The 22649-nt window shown below is 39.6% G+C and overlaps 1 protein-coding gene and 1 long non-coding RNA gene across 2 annotated transcripts in view; one reads left to right on the forward strand and one right to left on the reverse strand.

Moving 5' to 3' along the window:
- The first annotated feature begins 921 nt into the window (after window positions 1-921).
- LOC103514477 (octopamine receptor beta-1R-like) overlaps window positions 922-22649 on the forward strand; it is a 32911-nt gene continuing 11183 nt past the window's right edge. The window contains exon 1 of the mRNA XM_008479360.2: window positions 922-1951. Coding sequence (XP_008477582.2) covers window positions 1086-1951 — 866 coding nt within the window. The 5' untranslated portion in view covers window positions 922-1085. The remainder of the gene's footprint in view (window positions 1952-22649) is intronic.
- On the reverse strand, window positions 8987-9807 carry LOC113469596. The gene is made up of 3 exons (XR_003392961.1): window positions 9458-9807; window positions 9290-9420; window positions 8987-9240 (listed from the first exon to the last, which is right to left on the reverse strand). It is a non-coding gene; the product is annotated as an uncharacterized LOC113469596 (long non-coding RNA).

The following is a 22649-nucleotide window of genomic DNA, read 5'->3' on the forward strand; positions in this document are numbered from 1 at the left end:
ATGCACAACCCCGCGAAGCCCCGGGAGCGCGCAGCGCGACCGTATACGCAACTCCGCGTAGCGAACACGCGAAGCCCCCCTCCCGAGCACGAAGTGCGAGTAAAATAATACACCTAAATAAAAAATTGGAATGACTTATTCAACATAATTCTCAGGGAAAAATTTACCTCTCAGAAAAAGGTAAGATTACTCGTACCTTATAGGAATAAGGAGCAGGTGGCATTGCCAGTTGTGCTCCGTCCCGAAAGGCAATCTGATTTCTCTAAACAGTCTAAACGAAGGTTAATGAGGATCATCCACAAGACCACAAGTGGGGATAGCAAAAATTATATTGATAATATTAAGAATAATAATACCAATGTCCTTCTTAATCAAAATTCAACATGAATTCTAGCATAATCAAGTCCTAATTTGTCGCAAGCAATAAAACATAATCAAAACAAGCACAATTTACCCCCAGTACAAATAAAGTACCTAAACTCAAAAGACAATCAAATTTCGCCCACATCCAGGTACCTTTCTGTAACGATGAATTTTTCATCATGAATTTTAATGAGACATTTGAAATCTTTTTTCCTTCTGACATTATTTTTTTCCTTAGAAAATAAAATCCGTAATATTTTTTCTTCTTGCAAATATGTAGAGAGAAAAAATGTTTTCTTCGCGTTCAAGTGTTATTCAGAGAACGATTTCAAAAGAATAAACTTCTAGAAAAGCAAAATGAGAAATAAAAACTCGACTGAAAGGAAACAATATTGTCACCGGAGAGGAAATGTCAAGCACCTCCATGAAGAGACAAGAGGACACGAAACTAAATCGCCCTGCTCTTGAACAAACAAAACATGAATTCGTAACGAAAAACCGCGAACAAAAACACACAAACGATTTAATTAACACGCGGCACCCCAGGGGAGTTTAAAAACAACATTAAACCACTCATTCAACGGCACATACCCTTCAGGACCTCTCCCTCAGCGGCACGTACCTTCCCCAGAACACCTCACTCAACGGCACACTCCCTTCCTAGAACCCCTCATTCAACGGAAAGAAAGCTCTCTCAGTAGAACCCCTCCCTCAGCGGAACAATGAGTGTTATGCCAACAAACGCCAATCTAAAACAAACATCCACAACCTCTCTCATCCTATCCGACCTTCTCTCCAACCACACCCTGACCGCTGCCATCGCCCCTACGCTACGGAAACCAAACGCATCCATCTACTTCACCAACGGTTCCGTGTTCAACTATCTACTCACCGAAGCCAACGCTACAAGCGGTGTGATCTCCAACGACAGTTACTTCCCCTTGTACGATTACGATGAGAGAAGCTTTGCGCTCAGTCTGCTCATCACACTGAAAATTCTTCTCATGTTGTTCATAATCGTTAGCGCCATCTTTGGCAACCTCCTGGTTATCGTATCCGTCATGCGGCACCGCAAGCTACGCGTCATCACCAACTATTTTGTCGTGAGTCTTGCGTTCGCGGACATGTTGGTCGCGTTCGGCGCGATGGGTTTCAATCTGAGTGTGGAGATCTTCAACCGATGGCTGTTCGGGTACTTCATGTGTGACGTGTGGAATAGTTTGGACGTCTATTTCAGCTCGGCCAGCATCCTCCACCTTTGCTGCATCAGCGTGGATCGCTACTACGCGATTGTGCAGCCGCTGGACTACCACCTCATTATGACCAAGTCCCGCCTGTTAATTATGCTCTGCATCGTCTGGCTTTCTCCGGCGCTAGTGTCGTTTCTCCCCATCTTCCTAGGCTGGTACACCACGCATGCGCACCAGCTGTTCCGATCCCACAACCCCAACTCGTGCATCTTCGTGGTAAATCGGATCTACTGTGTGGTGAGCTCGTGCGTGTCGTTTTGGATACCGGGGGTCATTATGATCTACATGTACTATCAGATTTACAAGGAGGCGGACCGTCAGGAGCACATGCTGTTCAGGTGAGTCACACAGTGTTTATTTATGTTGTTTATTTTTTTATCGATTTATTATCAAATTATACCTATAAGCCATCTTCTTCTTCTTCTTCTTCTTCTTCTTCTTCTTCTTCTTCTTCTTCTTCTTTCACTTCGTCTTTAATCCCGCTCAAGCGGGGTCGACGTTTCTTGTCAGTTGTCTCCAGTCATGTCTGTTTTGCACCATACCTATAAGCCATCTTCTTCTTCTTTCACTTCGTCTTTAATCCCGCTCAAGCGGGGACGTTTCCAGTCATGTCTGTTTTGTACCTCGTTGCCTGTCAGCTGTTTCTCGCGCAGATCCTCGTTTATGTTATTTATCCATTTCTTCTTTGGTTTTTTTTTACCTCGTTGCCTGTCAGCTGTTTCTCGCGCAGATCCTCGTTTATGTTATTTATCCATTTCTTCTTTGGTCTTCCTCTTCCTCTTTGGCCTTCAACTATATCCATGATATCTATTTATGTTTAACGATTAAGCTATGAGTTATTGGACTATAAATTCCAACATACAGGTAATACGTGTGTGTATGTAAATGTAATATGTTATGTATTTTATGTAACATGTTATTATATATTATATTTATGTAACATGTTGTACCATATTTATGTAGTTTGTTCTCAGAAAGATACACACCTGTGTTTCTATTATTATAGGTTAACTCCTCCCTCTTCTCTCTCTCTCTTCGTCCTCTCTCCCCTCCTCCTTTCCTTCTCCTCTCTCCCCTCCTTTTTCTATGTATTTCTTCCTCTTCTCCCTTCCGACCCTTCCCTTCTCTCCCTTCCTCTTCTATCATCCCTTTTTCGTCTCATTCCTCATCTCTTCTTCATCCATTCTCTCCTGCCTCCTCTTCTTCCTCTCTTTCTTTACATTTCTCTTCGTCTCCCCTCTCCGTTAATCTACTCTTCCCTTTTTTCATCTCCTCTGTTCTCTTCCCCTCATTCTCATTCTTTCCTCTTGTTTTTTCCTTCTCCTCTTTCTTCTCTCATCCCTTCCTCCTCTTTTTTTTTTCAATCCCTCGGTCTCTTCTTCTTCCCTCCCTCCTTTCACTCTCCTCTTTTTTTTTCTGTTTTCTCCGTTATTATTCCCCTGAGCTTTGTTTTTTTTTTGTTTTTTTTTTTTTTTTTTTTTTTTTTTTTTTTCTTTTTTCTGACTATAAATTCCAACATACAGGTAATACGTGTGTTTGTATGTAAATAATGTAATATGTTATGTATTTTATGTAACATGTTATTATAGATAAACGGGGGCAGGACGAAGAGAGGACGGGGGGAGGACTGTAATACGACTAATACGTGTGTGTATGTATGTAAATGTAATATGTTATGTATTTAATGTAACATGTTATTATATATTTATGTAACATGCTGTACCATATTTCTGTATTTTGTTCTCAGAAAGATACACACCTGTGTTTCTATTATTAGGTTAACTCCTCCCTCTTCTCTCTTTCTCTTCGTCCTCTCTCCCCTCCTCCTTTCCTTCTCCTCTCTCCCCTCCTTTTTCTATGTATTTCTTCCTCTTCTCCCTTCCGACCCTTCCCTTCTCTCCCTTCCTCATCTATCATCCCTTTTTCGTCTCATTCCTCATCTCTTCTTCATCCATTCTCTCCTGCCTCCTCTTCTTCCTCCATTTCTTTACTTCTCTCTTCGTTCTCCCCCTCCGTTTATCTACTCTTCCCTTTTTTCATCTCCTCTGTTCTCTTCCCCTCATTCTTATTCTGTCCTCTTGTTTTTCCCTCCTCCTCTTTCTTCTCTCATCCCTTCCTCCTCTTTTTTCAATCCCTCGGTCTCTTCTTCTTCTTCCCTTCCTCCTCTTTTTTTTCTGTTTTCTCCGTTATTACCTATTCCCCTGAGCTTTGTTTTTTTACCTGTTACCTCTGTTAGTTGGCAGAGAGAAAATCTGCAAGAGATAGGTCAATGTTTACACACGATTTTACTATGCTAGCTAAACGGAAAATGCTATACCTAACCGCTATGTATACTGTATTCTAGCTAAACTGAAAATGCTACCGAACCTGTTACCTATTATGCTAACTCAAACAAAATGCTACCACATACCACAAAACTCTCTCTCTCTCTCTCCCTCTCTCTCTCTCTCTCCCCTCTCTCTCTCCCTCCCTCTCTCTATCTCTCCCCTCTCTCTCTCCCTCCCTCTCTCTATCTCTCCCCTCTCTCTCTCCCTCCCTCCCTCCCTCTCTCTCTCCCCTCTCTCTCTCTCTCACCCTCTTTCCCTTGTAACCTGATCTACATCGTAGAATACAGTGAAGCGGTAGCATTATCTAGTTTTTACTTTCTATTACCCAATACATACCTACTTCACCTGCCTCGGTGTGGTGTAGCTGCCTCGGTGGTGTAGTGGTCAAGGCGCTCGCCTCAGAGAGAGAGAGAGAGAGAGAGAGATGGGAGAATTTAGGTAGGTACACTTAGGTTATTTTAATACATACCCCACAAAAACAGAAATGTGAAAAAAAAAGGCCAAGTTCCTGTCCAAAAGTGTCGGCCCTTAAAAGTGGTGAGATCAGAAAATTAAGGCCAAGTCTGCATTCCCAATTTTTCGTATCTGCCGAAAATGCTGGATCTCAATTCCTTCAACCTTCTCTCAATTTTAACTTCGCAATGTTTTCCTTTTATTTTCATGTTAATAATAAGTACCGTATAGTACATATATTTATGTTGATATCTACTACCATGACATAACAAAAATAATAGACTAACAACACCATCACCTCTAAAAGCTCGCAAATAGCTAGGTAATAAGTAGATCTGTACCTACCAATGATGTGTAAATATAAATACACACTTAGAAAATCTGTTGTGAACATCACACGACTTTCCTTATCCTATTGAATGATGCTTATTTTTATGTTCTATAGTAACTTTTACAATATCTCTAACCGTTTAGTCAGTATAGCTGAAAACCGCCAAAAAACGGTCGAAATCTGTCCAAAAGCGGTCAAAATACCGCCAAGCGCAGCAACCATCTCAAGCAAACGTTTTGTGTTGCATCCTTGTCACATTTATGAACTTTAGCTTATACCGTTCCCAAGATATTGTTAAATTACACCGAAAAACGCCAAAAAGCGCTAAAATGCCGCCAAGCGTTGCGCCGGTCTTAACCAAAAGTTTCGTGTCGCATCCTTGTCACATTTGACAGCTACATATCAAATTTCAAGTCTCTAGCTCTTACCGTTCTTGAGATATTTTGTTTACAGACAGACAGACACAGAGACACACACACGGACCAATGGCTGAAACTTTGGATTTAGGCTCTAGGGACCTCAAAACGTGTTTTGGCACTAAAATCTGACCATCGAAAATTTGACCCGATTACATTACTTTCCTTCCTATAGGATAAGGAAAGTAAAAACAGGTATTTACTACATTATAGGTACTCATTGGGGAATGTTATTCGTGTTGTTTATTTTTTACCTTTGTAGCACATCAGGTATCACATATTTTTTACCTTTGTAGCACATCAGTTTCTCATTCTCCCTTTTTCCATCTCCTCTCCTCTTTCGCCTTCTTCTTCTCCTCTTCTTCTTCTTCTCCTCCTTCTCTCCTCCTCCTCCTCCTACTCTTCTTCCTCTTCTTCTCCTCTTTCTCCTCCCTATGGATGAAAAAAAAGGTTAAAGGTCACAAGGTACTCATGTACACACAAAAAATAATTATTTACACTTGAAAATCGGAAGAGAAAGAGAGAGAAAGATGTAGGGACAGAGAGAGGTAGGGAGAGAGAGAGAGAAAGATGTAGGGACAGAGAGAGGTAGGGAGAGAGAGAGAGAAAGAGAGAGAGAGAGATGTAGGGAGAGAGAGAGAGAAAAAGAGAGAGAGAGAGAGAGAGGAAGAGTATTTTGTGCACATGTGAATAATATAATAATTAGTGCTCTTCTTTGTCTCTTTTTTTCCAAACTGACCTTTTTGTTCTATTCTGACTTTCCCTATCTCTTTCTCTCCTTCGTCTCTATCCTTCGTCCCTTCTCAATTTCTCCTCCCTACTGTTTCTTTCTATAGTGTGTCCAGATCAATAGTTATTGAGCGCTTCTACGCAAGAATGCCTAGCCCGGCTTTTTCTTGGTTACAACTACCTACTCAATACCTGCCTCGGTGGTGTAGTGGTCAAGGCGCTCGCCTGGTAAACAGGAGAGCGTGGGTTCAATCCCAGTCGAGGTATGGAATTTTATCCTCAATATAATTTGAGAATTTGACCACAATAATAGTAGTAGCCTACTGCTATACCTCACTATGCTATAAAAATAAATCCCCCGTGTTAGCCCACACGCTCAATTTTTACCAATCGCTATTTTTTTTTTGTATCCATTTTACCTATTGATCTCGATATTGTTTATTCAAGTGTACCTGTTTTATTTTGAATTTTACCCACATAATATACTTTTAAAATAGTTGATAAGTTTTAATCTACAATCTTCTCCATTCAAACTTTTAGATAGCTTTCAGATTGGGAATCCGCCACTGAAGCCAGAGGCTTATCTTCGAATCATATTGTCAAATCCACTGACGATCACCGTAGGCTAATCTTATCAACATTTTGGTACAAAGGAGATTGACACACCTCAGCTAAATCCACTAGCTCTCCCACTCTTTCGAGTATCAACTTCGGACAAATCAATTGTCGGCCCATCCAGTGGCTTAGTTTTCTACCACCACCCTCTTTCCCCTTGTATCAACAAGACCAAAAGGAAAAGCAAAAAAGCCTGATTTTAGCAGTGCCTCTCACAAGCAAAAACTCTCTTCTCTTCGTAATCTTTCCTACCTCTTTCTCGTGATCCTTTTCTTCTTCCTCCTCCTCCTCCTTCTCGTTTTTCTGCCTTTTCTCCTTCTTCTCATCCTTTTCTACTAAATTTGGCTGGTATTTTCTGATGTCTCAATTTACTCATTTTAATAATCTTTCCGTTTCTGCTCCTTCTTCCTCTTCTCCTTTTTCTCTTCCTCCTCCTCCTTTTTTCGTTTAAATATCCATATTCATATTTCATACTCCTTCCCATTCTAATCCTTCTCGACTTCTCTTGTTATTATATTTCTACTGATTTCTCCTTTGCTATCATTCTATTCTCCTCCCCTTCTCCTTCTCCTCTTCCTCCTTCTCCTCCTCCTTCTTCTCCTCCTCCTTCTTCTCCTCCTTCTCCTTCTTCTTCTTCTTCTCCTCCTCCTTCTCCTCCTCCTCCTCTTCCTCCTGCTCGTTCTCCTCCTCCTTCTTCTTCTCCTCCTCCTTCTTCTTCTCCTCCTCCTTCTCCTCCTCCTCTTCCTCCTCCTTTTCTTCCTGCTCCTTCTCCTCCTCCTCCTTTTCTTCCTCCTCCTCCTTCTCCTCCTCCTTCTTCTCCTCCTCCTTCTCTTCCTCCTCAATCCCCATATTTGTCTGCCTCCCAGAATCTAATCCAGATTTTTCCTGCGTATGTTTTTCCTTTGTGGATTCAAAATGGAGGAATATAACTCCTCCTTCTTCTCCTCCTCCTTCTTTTCCTCCTCCTCCTTCTTCTCCTCCTCCTCCTTCTCCTCCTTCTTCTCCTCCTCCTTCTTCTCCTCCTCCTTCTTCTCCTCCTTCTCCTTCTTCTTCTCCTCCTCCTTCTCCTCCTCTTCCTCCTTCTCCTCTTCCTCTTCCTCCTCGATCCCCATATTTGTCTGCCTCCCAGAATCTAATCCAGATTTTTCCTGCGTATGTTTTTCCTTTGTGGATTCAAAATGGAGGAATATAAATGTCGAGAAAAACCTTCCAAGCAGAAAATTGTTAAGGACATCTCTGATATAAAAAAAAGGATTACGAAAAATAAATTTGGCGAAATATTTTTTTTGGGGGAAATATTTTTTTATCTGTTTAGGATAAAAAAAAGGGGGGGAAAGACGGTTCATATGTTTAGAAATTTTTTCCCCACATTTTTCTAAGAGGTTTGATAGAGGGAACGAACGTAACAACGAAGGTCTTGTCGAATAGGGAAACCAGGATAGGATAGGAGAAAGCCCGCCGTTCCGAGAACGAGAACGAACCTTATCTGTTTAGGCAGTTTAGGATAATGTTCTTCCCGCGGGCAGGAATCAAACCCGCGACCTACAGCTTACAAGTTGTTTACTAATAATAAGAAGAAGAAATTAGTCCTCACTTGACTGTGAGCCAGCCTAGTTAGCTTGGTTGGTAGCGCGTTAGCCTTGTAAGCGCTAGGTCGCGGGTTCGATTCCCGCCCGTGGAGTTTTTTATCCTGAACGGTTAGGATTCGTTCTTGGAACGGCTGGCTTTCTCCTATCCTGTCTTCCTTCTCTTTGATTGGGGACGATAAGACCTTAGCAGTTACAGTTCCCTCTATCAAATCTCTTGAAAAAGAAGAGGAAGAGGAAGAAGAAGAAGAAGAAGAAGGAGAAGAAAACCGTTTCAACTTTCAAATTCAAAATTCGTCTTCAAATGCTTCTTGGATAAAACAGTTCAATAATCTTCGGAAAATCTAATGGACCGAAAAGTAATAAATTGTGAAATGGTTGGCAGACCTTCATCTTTGTGAGGACAATTGAGGAGGTGGTTAGAAATCAAGTGATACAATTGTATCACAAGCCTCATGTCCAGTTTTCCAATCTCAACATGAGCCTTTAATTATTTCTTAAGTCAAATTATACTTTTAAGATCTCATCATAAAATTATTTAGATCTCATCCTAAAATTATTTAGAACATAAAAAAATCATTTCCCAATATCTAAAATTAATATTAAAAGTTATCACGGGAATCGAACCCGGCACCTTCATTTTAAAATCCAGTACCTACTGCTACCACAACATATCATGCAACGCACACAGTCAGTACATTTCAATACCTACATCGACTCGCATCTCAGATCTACTTTTCTTCGCGAAGCAATATTATAATGTAAAACAAAACTTCTCACTCTCCGCGCTCACAAGCTTTGTTCATATACCCTCCGGTTCAATTTGTAGGTAAATCCATTCCTTTCTCCAGTACACCTCTCTTCACCGAGGGCAGTAAAGAGGTTTTATGCAAGAAGCCCCCCTGACTGATTTTTACTATAAACCGTGCCCGAGTTCAGCTCTCACGGTGGCCTTGCGCTGCCCGCGGTCTATAGTTTAAATCAAGTCTTACCTTCTCTCTTGTTTTTGTGTATCGGTTCGGAGGAACAGTCTCCGCGGCACACCGGGTGAGGAGCCCACCGCGCCAGCTACGTAACTTGATTCGCCTAAGGCAACGCCCCTGTCAATTTCTAGTCAGCAAATTCAAATTCCTATACTCTCATACATACTATATACATAACACAGCTCACCTTCAAATTCCTATACTCTCACACATACTGTATACATAACACAGCTCACTCACTTGCGCACGCACTTTAGGACAAACTTCTTTGCTCCGCCCCCACACACCCACTCGGGGACTTCCGTACAACCTCGTACTGCTCTACGCTCAGCGCAAACTCTTCATTCTTTTCAGTACTGGTTTTTACCTCTTTGCTAGTCATTACTGGTTTTTACACTTTTTACCTCTTTGCTAGTCACTAAAATTAAGTCTATTTTTAAGTAATACCATCACCATGGGATCCAACAAGGCCCGTCGACAGCGTCGAAAGGCTCAGCTCGCCAGGGTGAGTTCCCACTAATTTCTTTTATTTCCTCAATACTGCCCACGTTCAATTCGTGAGCCCCTTTGTAGTCGAATATCAACAATCTTTATAGATCCGACAATCCAAGTCCAAATCTATACCTTATTGAACCCATTCTCATAGTCAATCCTAGACTAGTCAAATTTTGGGTATCTGAAGATACACCCTGTACGTATTTAAACCCCACGGGATAACTGAAGTTAATCCCACATATTAGACTGAAGTCTAATCGGTTGGCGCCCCAAAATGTTTTTAAATGAGAAAAGTTTAGGAACCGGATAAAATAGAGGTTTCGTTTACCCTTATTAGAATAGAATAGAATGGAATAGATTGGAATTAGAACGTATATTAGGTCACGTTTTAACAAAGGCAGATTTGTGAAATAACCGCAACCAACTAAGAAGAAAAAAAACTTTGTTGGTAGGTTGGTGGTTCGAATCTAAGTCTAGTCATAGAAATTATCCAGCTGTATATCAAGTGGGGAACGATATTTTGAGACTCGCAATGAACAATGTTTTAGGCATACCTATTGGCAATCCTTTCACTTTGCCCTCTCGTATTTTCGCTCGAAAAAGGAGAACATAGAGAAAAAGAAAAGAAAACTTAATCAAGATGAATAATAAAGAGAGAATAAGAAGAACGAAAAACAAGGTTAGAAAAAAGAAGAAGAAGAAGAAAAGGACGAAGAAGAAGCAGAAGAAGAGGAAGAAGAAAACGAAGAAGAAGAAAACGAAGAAGAAGAAGAAGCAGCAGAAGAATGAGAAGAAGAAGAAGAAGCAGAAGAAGAAGAGGAAGAAGAAGAAGAAGAAAACGAAGAAGAATCAGAAGAAGAAGAAGCAGAAGAAGGAGGAGAAGGAGAAGGAAAAAGTTGGAAGGAAAAACAGATGGCAACAAATTACGAACTGTGCACTTAAAGAAGAAATAAATAAGAAGAGAGAGAGAGATAGAGGGGAAGGGAGGGAGGGAAGGGGAAGAGATATTAAGAAGGAGGTAGAGGAAAGAGAAGAATAGAGAAAGAGAGGGAGGATATAGGGAGAGAGAGAGATAGAAGGGAAGAGAGAAAGATAAGGGAAGACACAGCGAGAGATAGAGGGGAGGAATAAAGAGAAAGAAAAAAAGAGAGAGAGAGGGGGGAGATATAGGGAGAGAGAGAGAGAGAAATTTTAAAAGGAAATAGGGCGTAATGAGATAATGGAATTGAAATATGAAAATCTTGAACTTAATGAAAAGAAACAAAACTTACCCATTTAACGAAATATGAAATTCTCTAATAACTTATATTTTAATTCTCTAATAACTTATAAAGATATAACTTATATTTTGAATATATTACTTAAAACTCTTAAATTTATCTAGGTAGGTACCTACCTAACGTACAGGGTGACCCAGCGTTACCTGACCACTTTGTTTTGCCCATTACTTTGTTATAACTTGTCGTAGCTTCTTGAAATGAAAACCACTGTGTTCGGAACTAAATGAGGTTTTGTAGTCGTAGACCCCGCAATATCGAGCTTTCGCTGTGGTGGCATTTCTTAGAAGTAGTAAATTTTCGACTAATGCTCAGAGGAAGTCTCGCATCCATTTTGATTTTCCACCCTTTTCAACCGATCTTAGCTCGTGCGACCTTTCTTTTTATGGAAATATGTTAAAAACAAGGTCTTTATTTATAAAAGGAGGATTCTGGATGAGTTAACGGGTGCTTTTCATCAAGAAATTCGCGCTATAGTCCAGAAAATGACCTTTAATTTGATATATAGGTCGACTGGGTTTGGATAAGTCCTTCTATGGGGTCAGACGCACAGGCAGACACACAGACGACACCGAAGCGAATACAATAGCCCGTCCCTTATACTTTTTTTTTTTATTACTATCGTAATAATAAAGGAAGGACGGGCTAAAAAATCTCATTTAGAATTTCGGCCCTGATGGCCTCCGAGGGTAAGAATGGATGTTTCATTTTTTCACATTCTGAGCAGTTCTCAGGAACAGGAAACCCACCCCTGGTCAAGACTTTATAAACACTCTGTATAAACTTTTTTATAGGTTTAGGGCAAAGTAGTCAACTTGCTGGAGTCAGTGGTTTTTCTTATATTTTTGCTGATAGGTTAGATTTTGTTATCTCACAGAACTGATAAGTCCCTACCCTACCTTCTCTCTCTTTCTCTCTATCATTTTTTTTTCTCTTTGTTTGAAGATAAATTTTTTTTTTTGTTGTTGTAGGATTGGAAAAATCTTAGGAAGATGTTTACTGTTGGAAACTGGGTATATTCTATTGAGTTTTGGAGCGGCCGGCCGGCAGATGGCATGTGAAACATCTGAAACCGTACACCAGCCGACCGGAGGTCACACAGTAATTAGGAGAAAAGTTCTTTTTTTTTTTATTATTTTTTTTCTCTTTGTTTGAAGATAATTTTTTTTGTTGTTGTAGGATTGGAAAAATCTTAGGAAGATGTTTACTGTTGGAAACTGGGTATATTCTATTGAGTTTTGGAGTATGTAGGTACTTTGCTTTTTTTTTTTTCCTTGGACATAGATATTTTTTTTTTTCTTTTGGGCATAGATTTGGTATTCATTTGGATACACTTTAAAAAAAAGAGAGTTTAATTAGTTCAAGGGTAAATAATTTCATTTTTATTTTAGTAGGTATTATTAATTTTTTTTTTTTTCTCAATTTATTTTTCAAATTCATTATTAATTTTCCCCTTATTATTTTTACTATTTATTTTTCTCAATTTATGAGTTGTGATTTTGAGGCAAACCTGTAGGTATCTCATTTGGTCATATAAATCTTTCCTTTATCCTATTTTCATGCGCGGGTATGTGAGAGATTCTGGTTGGAATGATAGTAGCTTTCCTGTTCCTATCCACAGTTCTATTCATCCCTTCCTTTGGTCCGTACGTTTGATGTTGTGTGTGAGTGTGCCTGTGATTGAATGTGAGTGTGCCTGTGATTGAATATTCCCTCCTTGATTATCTTTTTCCCTGTATTTCGTATTAGATTCCTTTTCATCCCGGTACTTTCCAAACTATCCTACACCCCTACCCCACTATTACTGGCCCGGAATGTGGGAATCAGTGGCACAGTATGTTCGTTCTTGTAAAACCTGTCAGAAAGTTAAGGCTGTGCCTGAGAAAGCGCCAGGTCTGATGCATTCAAACCCTAGTGATGGGCCATGGAAAAAAGTTAGCGTGGATATTATGGGACCGTACCCCAGGTCGTCGAAAGGGAACTTGTACATCTTGGTGTTCTTGGACACATTTAGCAAGTGGGTTGAACTTGTTGCGTTGCGAGCCACCACCAGTGCGGTTATCATCGAGCAGTTAAAGAAATGTATCATTTATAGATATGGGGCACCTAGTCAATTGTTGTCCCTATCCCTCTTTCCCCTTTTGTTTTATTTAATTTCCCTACACCTTCTGGTTTTCTCATATTCTGAGTGAGTTCGAGTGAAAGAGAGCGTGAAAGTGTGAAGTGAGTATGAAATGGGACGAGAAGAGGTAGGTTAGGTGGAGCTAAGAGCGAGAGGTAATTTGGGAGAGAAGGCTAATGGTTTTTGGAACGGCAAAAGAGCAAGGCCCTGTGATTTTTTTATTTTAATTATTAAATTATTTCGATTTTTCTTAAGAGTTAATTTTGGAGTCAACTGGCATATTATATTTTTTTTGGATACTTACATATATTTGGATACTTACCTTTGGATACCTACCTCCTCTATTTGGATATTTGAAAATAATAAAAGATAAGTAACATCGTCAGTTGTTATAGTTTAAATCGCCTTTTTATTTCCGGGCCTTGGCCCGGGTTTCCATTTTGTAACCCTAGCGTCACAATGGAATAACCGGAAACACGTGGAGTCCTGCATAGTCACCCATTCAGTTACTAACCACGCACGAGGCAACAAATACATCTTCTTCTTTTGGTGCCATATTCTACAGAACGTTGGCAATCATGATAGCTAATTCATTCTTGTCGTGGGCTGCTTGGAGAAGATCTGTGAGTCCATATATTATCCCATTAAGAGGATACTGAGTGGTGCCATCCAGGCATGGGTAATAGAAAGTAATATAAAATAATGTAAAAATCGAAATCAACTCCTTTACTTTGTCCCGTTTTCTGGTACCGTGGTACGTAAACTACCACCTAACTTCGTACCTACAGGTCCCATCAGTAGGATACAAAGTCCCGTAATTATTTTCGTCCCACTCTATCTCTTCTTTTTCCCCATTATTTTCATCCCTCCCTTACTTTCTCCCTCTCTCCAATACTTTTTCCCTAGCTCCCTCTCCAATCATTTTTCCCTCCTCTCAAATGATAGTTCCCCGTATTGGAATTAAAATACAACAAAAATCCCACACACACGCTCACCGCAAAATCCGTACGAGGGAACGTGGGGAAAAGTGGGACACATAGGTATGTATATAGGGAATTTCCGAGAAAGCTCACAACTTTGTGTGGTTTTTTGTAGAGAGCAACTTGCAACTTTCCCCCGATAATTTTCGTTTGTGCGGGGACTTGAAAGTCGTGCAAAATAGATAGCTAGATATGGATACTTACATTACTTACCTAAATTTGAAAATAGGTACCTTTTGTACCTATAAGTAGTTTTGAAAATAATATTACCTACCTAGGTAGGTGTACCTATTTATTTTTGAAAATAATACCTATGGAAGGGCAGAAGGATTAAAATTTCCTTTGTCTTCGAGGGAAACCAAGGAAAGCCTTTTACAAAGGCTCTCCTTGCTTTGTGTCTTTGTAAATTTTATATTATTATTTGTTTTAAGTTCACCCTTTTTCACTATGTAGTTCATCCAGATCAATGTGACAGCAATGAGTCATCAACCCAAAATGAAGGAACCAATCAGATTGCAGAAAATCCTTACATTGTTGCGTCTTTCTTCGCTCTTTCTCTCTCATATCCTTTTTTCTTCTTCTCTTTCTTTTTCATCCCTCTCTCTATCTCTCTTTTTTGCTCTTTCTTTTTTCTTTTTTCACTCTCTGTCTCTTTCTCTATCCATCTCCTTTTCTGTCTATTCCTTCTCATCCTCTCTCTTTCTCTCTATGGTATATCTTCTTTTCCCTTCCTTTCTCTCTCTACCTCCTTCCTTCTCTTTCTCACCGTCGACCTTTTTTACATCATCCATCTTTCAGAAATATAAAAGAAGGAATAACAGGAAATGAAGCCCTCTGTTTTGAGAGAGCAGAGAGAGAGAGATAGAGAGAGAGAGAGAGAGAGAGAGAGAGAGAGAGAGAGAGAGAGAGAGAGAGAGAGAGAGAGAAGGATAGAGGAAGGAAGCGGAAATTTTCGAAACTCCATTTTTTGTACCCAAAGGCCTTTCCGTTTTTGTTTTTTTACCCCATTTTTTTTTTCCCAAAGGGCCTTCCTTTTTTTTTTTTTTTTTTTCAGAAAAAATATTTATAAAAGCTACATTATTTTACAGATAGGTGTACCTACGACCTTTAGATAGGTATGTAGGTAGGTATGAACTTACATACCTATACAGTATACATCATAATTCATACCCCATGTCAAAGTCCACCACTTTTTCCAATCCCTTTTACTTTCCAATATTACAGAGCAAAAATAGCTCATCAGAGGGTTATCATTATCAGTTTTGTACAATTGGTTTGCTGCAGTCTTCCATTCTTCCTTTTTTTCTGCCAATCTTTTCATTTCTTCATAACTATTCAGTCGTCAGCTCCCATGCCGTAGTGGTCACTGCGCTCACCTTGCACGCGGGAGACCCGGGTTCGATTGCCGGCGGGGTCAAGAAATTTGTATCATGCAAATGATTGATTCCGTGACTGGCTGTTGCGGGGCCCACTCAGCCTCGTGAGGGTCAAGAAATTTGTATCATGCAAATGATTGATACCGTGACTGGCTGTTGCGGGGCCCACTCAGCCTCGTGAGGAAATAGTAGCTATGACATGTAAATGCGCATAGCGACCGGTGCCAGCATGGTAGGTAAACATTGGTTGTTAGGATTATTGAGAATCAAGAAATTTGTATCATGCAAATGATTGATTCCGTGACTGGCTGTTGCGGGGCCCACTCAGCCTCGTGAGGAAAATCCAAGAAATTTGTATCATGCAAATGATTGATTCCGTGACTGGCCGTTACGGGGCCCACTCAGCCTCGTGAGGAAAATGAGTAGTATGACGTAGAAATGTGCATAGCAACAGGTAGCATGGTAGGTAAACATTGGATGTTAGGATTATTGAGATAGGTATTAGAAAAACCCTACAATGCTGCGGTGAGCACCAAAGTTGTGACATAATAACACAAAGAAACTGCTCCTTGCTCCTCCTTTTCCTTGATTTCGTTTATAGCGGCTTCTATGTATAGGTTGAACAATTCCGGAGATAGCCCACAGCCTTGTCTCACACCTTTTCTTACTTTTGCTTCTTCTGTATGTTCTCCCATTTCGATTGTTGCCGTTTGATCCTTATAAATGTTGAATATGGCTCTTCTTTCCTTGAATTTCACTCCCAAGTTCTTCAGTATTTCAAACATTCCCTTCCAATTAACATTGTCAAAGGCTTTCTCTAGGTCTATGAATCCAATCGCTAATTTCTTCTTCATTACTATCTTCTTTTCCATTATCTGTCTTAATGCTAGTATTCCTTCTCTTGTTACTCTGTTCTTCCTAAATCCGTATTGATCTTGGTCTAAATAATCTTCTAAGATGTTTTCCAATCGTCTCTTTATAATATTCGCCAAGATTTTGGAAGCATGTGATACAAGGCTTAGGGTTCTGAAGTTTTTACACGTGTTTGCGTTTGTTTTCTTATGTATTTCAACCATCTTGCTCTTTTTGAAGCTCGTGGCAAAAAAAGTAGATATTACACTATGTAGATACAATACCTACCTACCTACCTATCTGTAATGTAACTATAGGTGGATGTAGGGTCAGGGCCGTATTTAAGGAGGGGGGCAGATTTGAGAACCCTGTATTTTAAGGTAGTTTTTTTTCTTAGATCAAACAAGGTAGGATTGCCTATATCTACCTACCTATATTTTGTTGGCTTTATTAAACCCTCTCTTTCTCTCTCCCTCTCTCTTTCTCCTTTCATCTTTCTCCATCTGTCCTTCTCCTTCCTTACAAACACTCTAACTTTCTCACCTTTATATGTATCCCCTATCTCTCTCTCCCTCCCTCCCATCCTCCCTTCGTTATCCTTTCCCCCCCCCCTCTCTCTCTCTCTCTTCTTATTAATATTGTTGTGAAAGCTGATACTCGATATTATGTAAATTAATTTAATTAATTTTATAAGTTTCCATTTATTGATTTTTCAGAACACAACTCTCTCATCAAAAAAAATAGATGACCCTTATCTTCTCTCTCTCCCTCTCTCTCTCTCCCTTATCTTATACAATAATAACACGGCCTTTGACCTTTACCAAAGGGATAAGGAAAAGGGGTGGGGGAAGAAATGGTGAGAAAAAGGTTATACAATAGGTAGAGAGAGAGAGAGGCAGGGAGAGAGAGAGAAAGAGAGAGAGAGAGGGAGAGAGAGAGAAAGAGAGAGAGAGAAAGAGAGAGAGAGAGAGAGACAGGGAGAGAGAGAGGAATAGAGAGTGAGAGAGAGGAGGTGGATAAGAAAGATACAAAATACAAGAAAGAAGGGGAAGAGTGAGAGAGAGTAAGAAGGAGGAGGAGGGGGAGGAGAGAGAGAGAGAGGGGACGAGATATAATAAAAATAAAGAATTAAACTAAGCGTGAAACAAATCAACAAAAAGCAAGATGAACAAGGAGAGAGGGAGGAAGAGGAAAAGAAAATAACACAAAGGAGGAGGGAAATAAGAAATGAAAAGAAGAAGAAGCAAAATATAAGAGGAGGAGGAGAAGAACAAGAAGAGAAAAATAAGAAAAAGAGAGGGGGGAGAAAAAGAATGGGAAAACACCGGAAAATTATGAAGGGGGGGAGAAAATTTGATGAATCAGGCCAAAAAACAAAATGAAGAAAAAGAGAGGAGAGAAGGAAGGGGAGGAGGGGGGAGAGAGAAGTAAACAGAAAAGCTTTTCGAACCTGACGTTAAGAATAGAAAAGGAAGAGGAGAGAGAGGAAATAAGGAGAGAGAGAGAGAGATAGAGGAAGAGAATGAAAGAGAAGGGGGAAAAAGTAGGAGGGAGAGGGAAAAGCATGTTATTATAATGTAACGAATTGAATTGATAAAATGATATATTAAATTTATAAATTTAATTAATATGGCGTAGGTAGTAGGTACATACCTACATACGTAGGCATTAACATTTCATTGTAACAAGGTAGGTATTTGGCAAAAATTCAGAGGCTGTCGAAAAACGCCGCGCCGACCCTTCTAAACACGGGAAAAGGCATGGAAGAAGGTAGGTACCTTGAGTCTTGAGTTGTAAATACGTACCTAAATATGTAGGTATAGGTGAGTACCTAAATAATATGGTCCTTTTGTATTTTGACAGTGTCACAAAACATTTTCGATTCTAAAGATTGGGTTCATTACCACAAAAAATACAAGTCTATACCCAAATCTAAATTCAAATTCTCATTATACCTACCTAACTCTCTGAAAAAAATGATTACGATCTTCAACCTACGTTTCCAATATTTCTCTCTCTCTCTCTCTCCTTATTCTTCTTCTTCCGCTACTTCTTCTTCTTCTTCTTTTTCTTCTTCATCTTCCTCTTCTTTCTTATCTTTTTTCCTCCGTTTCCTTTTTCCGGTTATTCGTTTCGTTTTTTTTTCTCTTTTTCCTACGCTGTGCTGTGTTTACACCTCTCTCTCTCTTTCTCTCTCTTTTTTTCCTTCCTCCTCTAAAATTGAATTTCAAATATTCATTATTATTTCTTTTCATTTTTCTTCTACTTCTACTTCTCCTTCACCTTCTCCGGAACTTAACGATAACAATCTCTCTCTCCCCCTCTCTCTCTCTCCCTCCCTCTCTCTCCCCTCTCTCTCTTCTCCCCTCCTCTCCTCAGATCCTCTCCCTCTCTTCTCTCTCTCCCGCCAATTCCCCTTTTCTCTCCTGGTTTTTCCTGTTCCTTCTTTCACTTCCATTCCTCCTTTTTTTTTTTTTTTTTTTTTCTCTCTCTTCAAAAATCTCTTTACCTTGATGATTTATATAATAATTCTATCTTTTTTTTTTTTTAAGAGGTTTGACAGAGGAAACTGTAACTGCTATGGTCTTATCGCCCCAAAATCGAAGAGACATGCCCAAAGCCGGGCATGTCGTGAAATACCAGGAGGCGGTCAGGCACTGCTCGGTGGAATACGGGCCTTGATTCCCGCCTGGCATGCAGACACCTGGGGGAGAAGGATTAGGAATGAACTGCGCCGCAGGGGAAATTTCAAAAAAGTAAAGTCAAAGAGTTTTTTTTTTTTAAGAGGTTTGACAGAGGAAACTGTAACTGCTATGGTCTTATCGCCCCAAAATCGAAGAGACATGCCCAAAGCCGGGCATGTCGTGAAATACCAGGAGGCGGTCAGGCACTGCTCGGTGGAATACGGGCCTTGATTCCCGCCTGGCATGCAGACACCTGGGGGAGAAGGATTAGGAATGAACTGCGCCGCAGGGGAAATTTCAAAAAAGTAAAGTCAAAGAGTTTTTTTTTTTTAAGAGGTTTGACAGAGGAAACTGTAACTGCTATGGTCTTATCGCCCCAAAATCGAAGAGAGAAGGAAGACAGGATAAGGAGAAAGCCAGCCGTTCCGAGAACGAACATTATCCCATCAGGATCAAATCCGCCCCGGGTGGGAATCGAACCCGTGACCTAACGTTTTCAAGGCAGACGCGCTACCCTCCAAGCCAACTAGGCTGGCAATGGGCAATAACAGAGTGTGAAATGAACATTATAACGTGCCAGAAATCAAATAAATATTGAATTCCAAAGACCTTTGAAAATTGCCCTCCATATTGAATGTAATATTGTCACGAAATAGTAGGTATTTCACTTCCGAAATCCGAAAATTGTTTCCAATGGAATGGAGAGAGAGAGAGAGGGAGAGAGAGAGAGGGAGAGAGAGAGACGGAGGGAGAGAGAGAGAAAGAGAAGGAGAGAAGTCCTACCTCTCACACCCAAAAATTCATCTTGAAATGTCTTTTTCTCTCCTCCCCCTCTTCCTCCTTCTTCTTCTTCATCCTCTTCGTCTTCTTCTTCTTCTTCGATTTCTTCTCCTCCTAAATTTTCCACTTTATTTGGTAATATTGTTCTTTTGTTATTCCATGTTTTTTAGGTCCTTTTATTAATATTTTATTTTATAGGGACTTTTTTTTTGTACCTCTGTACCTACCTATTGGTAAGGGAAGAAATACAATAAATGTACCTACATAGACAGGTGGGTTCATTGTATTTTTATGTATTTATCAGTTGTACATAATTATATATTGAACTATGTACCTGTGTACAATGTAGGTATATCATCCAGTTTGATTTATGTATTTCTTTGAGAGCTTTCTTTTTATTTTTTATTCAGTTATTTTTTTTTATACTCCACTGAATTTGGAAGAGCATTACTCGGATTTAAATCGTAAAAAAAGACATTAATCATACCAGTGTTCAAAAGCAGCACAGTCAAATTTCAGACCAAATGTTGTAAATGGTAAAATTATTCCAAAAGCCCTATTTTTTTTCGTTTTCAATTCTCCGACAAGGTATCTCGAAAAAGCCACCACAATGTGGTCTGTGCCTTGTCTGCCCAGACGGTCATCTAGTCAGGTAGAAACCACGCCGAACGGTGCCTAACCCAAGTGGTCTGTCGGTAATTGTTGTAATTTTATTTATCCTACTGGTCTACCGGGATGAAACCCTGAAGAAGAAGAAGAAGAAGAAGAAGAAGAAGAAGAAGAAGAAGAAGAAGAAGAAGAAGAAGAAGAAGAAGAAGAAACTGGTCTACTGGCATAAAATCCCGAAGAAGAAGAAGAAGAAGAAGAAGAAGAAGAAGCTGAAAGAGTGAGAGATTTTTGACTTTGTATGAATGCCCTGAACCAATTTGAGTATGCAATCTGCAACACAAAAAGTATAATTTTATACTAAAGTTAAAAAGTATTAGTGGAGATGTCTAGTTTTCATTCAATGGATCATTCAAATGACAGCGCATTTGTATTTTACTTACTCGCATAGTAATAAGGAGCGGGCGAAAAACGTCAACCCTCTCTGTACACGGAAAAGGAGAAGGAGAAGAAGAAGAAAAAGACGAAGAAGAAGGAGAAGAAGAAGAAAAAGAAGAAGAAGAAGAAGAAGAAGAAGAAGAAGAAGAAGAAAAAGAAGTAGAAGAAGAAGAAGAAGAAGAAGAAGATTTTTTTTAAATCTTTTAATTATTGCAATTTCTTTTGTTAGGGATCCAAAGATTCAAAACGTACTACTGGGACTTTTTCTATTTAGTACTTCTGTTAGGTAGGAATCTTTTATTTTTTCGCTTTTTATTTCAAAGTACGATTACTCTAACAAAAGCCAGCAGAAATACTCGTACAAAAGGTATAAAATCTTTGTTCGTTGTAATATTTTCACCGCAGTATTGACTTTGTGTTGTTTAAGCAAAAACATCTTCCCTCTCCTTTTCTCTCCCTCTCTCTCTCTCTTTCCTTTCTCTTGCAGTCTCTCTCCCTCTCAATCTCTCTCTCTCTCTTTCTCTCGTGCTCTTCCTCTCTCTCTCCCTCTCTCTCTTTCCTTTCTCTCTCTCTTTCTCTCGTGCTCTTCCTCTCTCTCTCTCTCTCTCTTTCCTTTCTCTCTCTCTTTCTCTCGTGCTCTTCCTCTCTCTCTCTCTCTCTCTCTCTTTCCTTTCTCTCTCTCTTTCTCTCGTGCTCTTCCTCTCTCTCTTCCTTTTTTCTCTCTCTCTCTCTCTGAATCTTCCTTTCTACCTCTCTTTCTCTCTCGCTCTGGTCCTTTCTATCTGTTTCTTCCTTTCTCTCCCTCTCTCTTTCTCCCTTCCTATCTTTCTCTTGCTCTCTCTTCAGTGTTTTCAATGTTTTCATTATATTTTATATTTTTTTTACCTTAGTTCTTTCTCTCCTCTCTCTTCCTTTCCCTTTATCTCTCGGTCTTCCCATCTCTCTTTTTCTCACTCTTGTTTCCTACCTCCCTTTCTTTTCTCTTCCTCCTCCTCCTCCTTCTTCCACCAGTTCTTTTTCTCTTTCGTTATCTTTTTCTTTTCTTCCTTCTACTTTCTCTTTAATGTTTATCTATTCTTCTTTCTCTCTCCTTCTCAATTCCGCTCTTTTTCATTCGCCTTTTTAACAGACTTTTCCTCTTTATTTGTCCTTTATCTTTTTTTTTATTTTATTATTATTATTATTTTTATTTATTTATTTTTTTTTGCTCTTTGGACTTTTTTTATCCCCCCCAAGTCAGTTCTTTTTCGAGCTTACGTTTTAAAAATAGTAATAAAACATATTGTCGACAAGAAGGTTTACAAATTGTACCTAATTTGTATAAAAACGGAATGGACATGGAGTTATTTTCATTTTTTACTTAAATTTTACTTGTTAGTTATTGTATAAATTGATGTCAACCACTTATTATTAGGTTTAATGTAAATATTTGTTGTGTATCATAATCTCAAGTTTTTTCATTTTCCTCTTCTTCTTCTCCTCCTCCTCCTCCTTCTTCTTCTCCTCCTCCTTCTTCTTCTCATCCTTCTTCTTCTTCTCCTCCTCCTTCTTCTCCTTCTTCTTCTTCTCCTTCTTCTTCTCCTCCTCCTTCTTCTTCTCCTCCTTCTTCTTCTTCTTCTCCTTCTTCTTCTCCTCCTCCTTCTTCTTCTTCTCCTCCTTCTTCTTCTCCTCCTCCTCCTTCTTCTCCTCCTCCTTCTTCTTCTTCTCCTCCTCCTTCTTCTTCTCCTCCTCCTTCTTCTTCTCCTCCTCCTTCTTCTTCTCCTCCTCCTTCTTCTTCTTCTTCTCCTCCTTCTTCTGCTTCTCCTCCTCTTTCTTCTTCTTCTTCTCCTCCTCCCTCTCTTCTAATGCTCTTCCTTCTCCTCCTTCTTTCCCCTCTCTTTTCTCCAAGGGTCGTGTAGGTATTTGTTTTTCATTAATTTCATCATGCATTGTCTTGTACCTATACATATTGTTAGCTGTGTGCGTTGTAGGTAGATAGGTCGGTAA

The sequence above is a fragment of the Diaphorina citri genome, unplaced genomic scaffold, assembly GCF_000475195.1.
Source record: "Diaphorina citri unplaced genomic scaffold, Diaci psyllid genome assembly version 1.1 scaffold1149, whole genome shotgun sequence".
NCBI lineage: Eukaryota > Metazoa > Arthropoda > Insecta > Hemiptera > Psyllidae > Diaphorina > Diaphorina citri.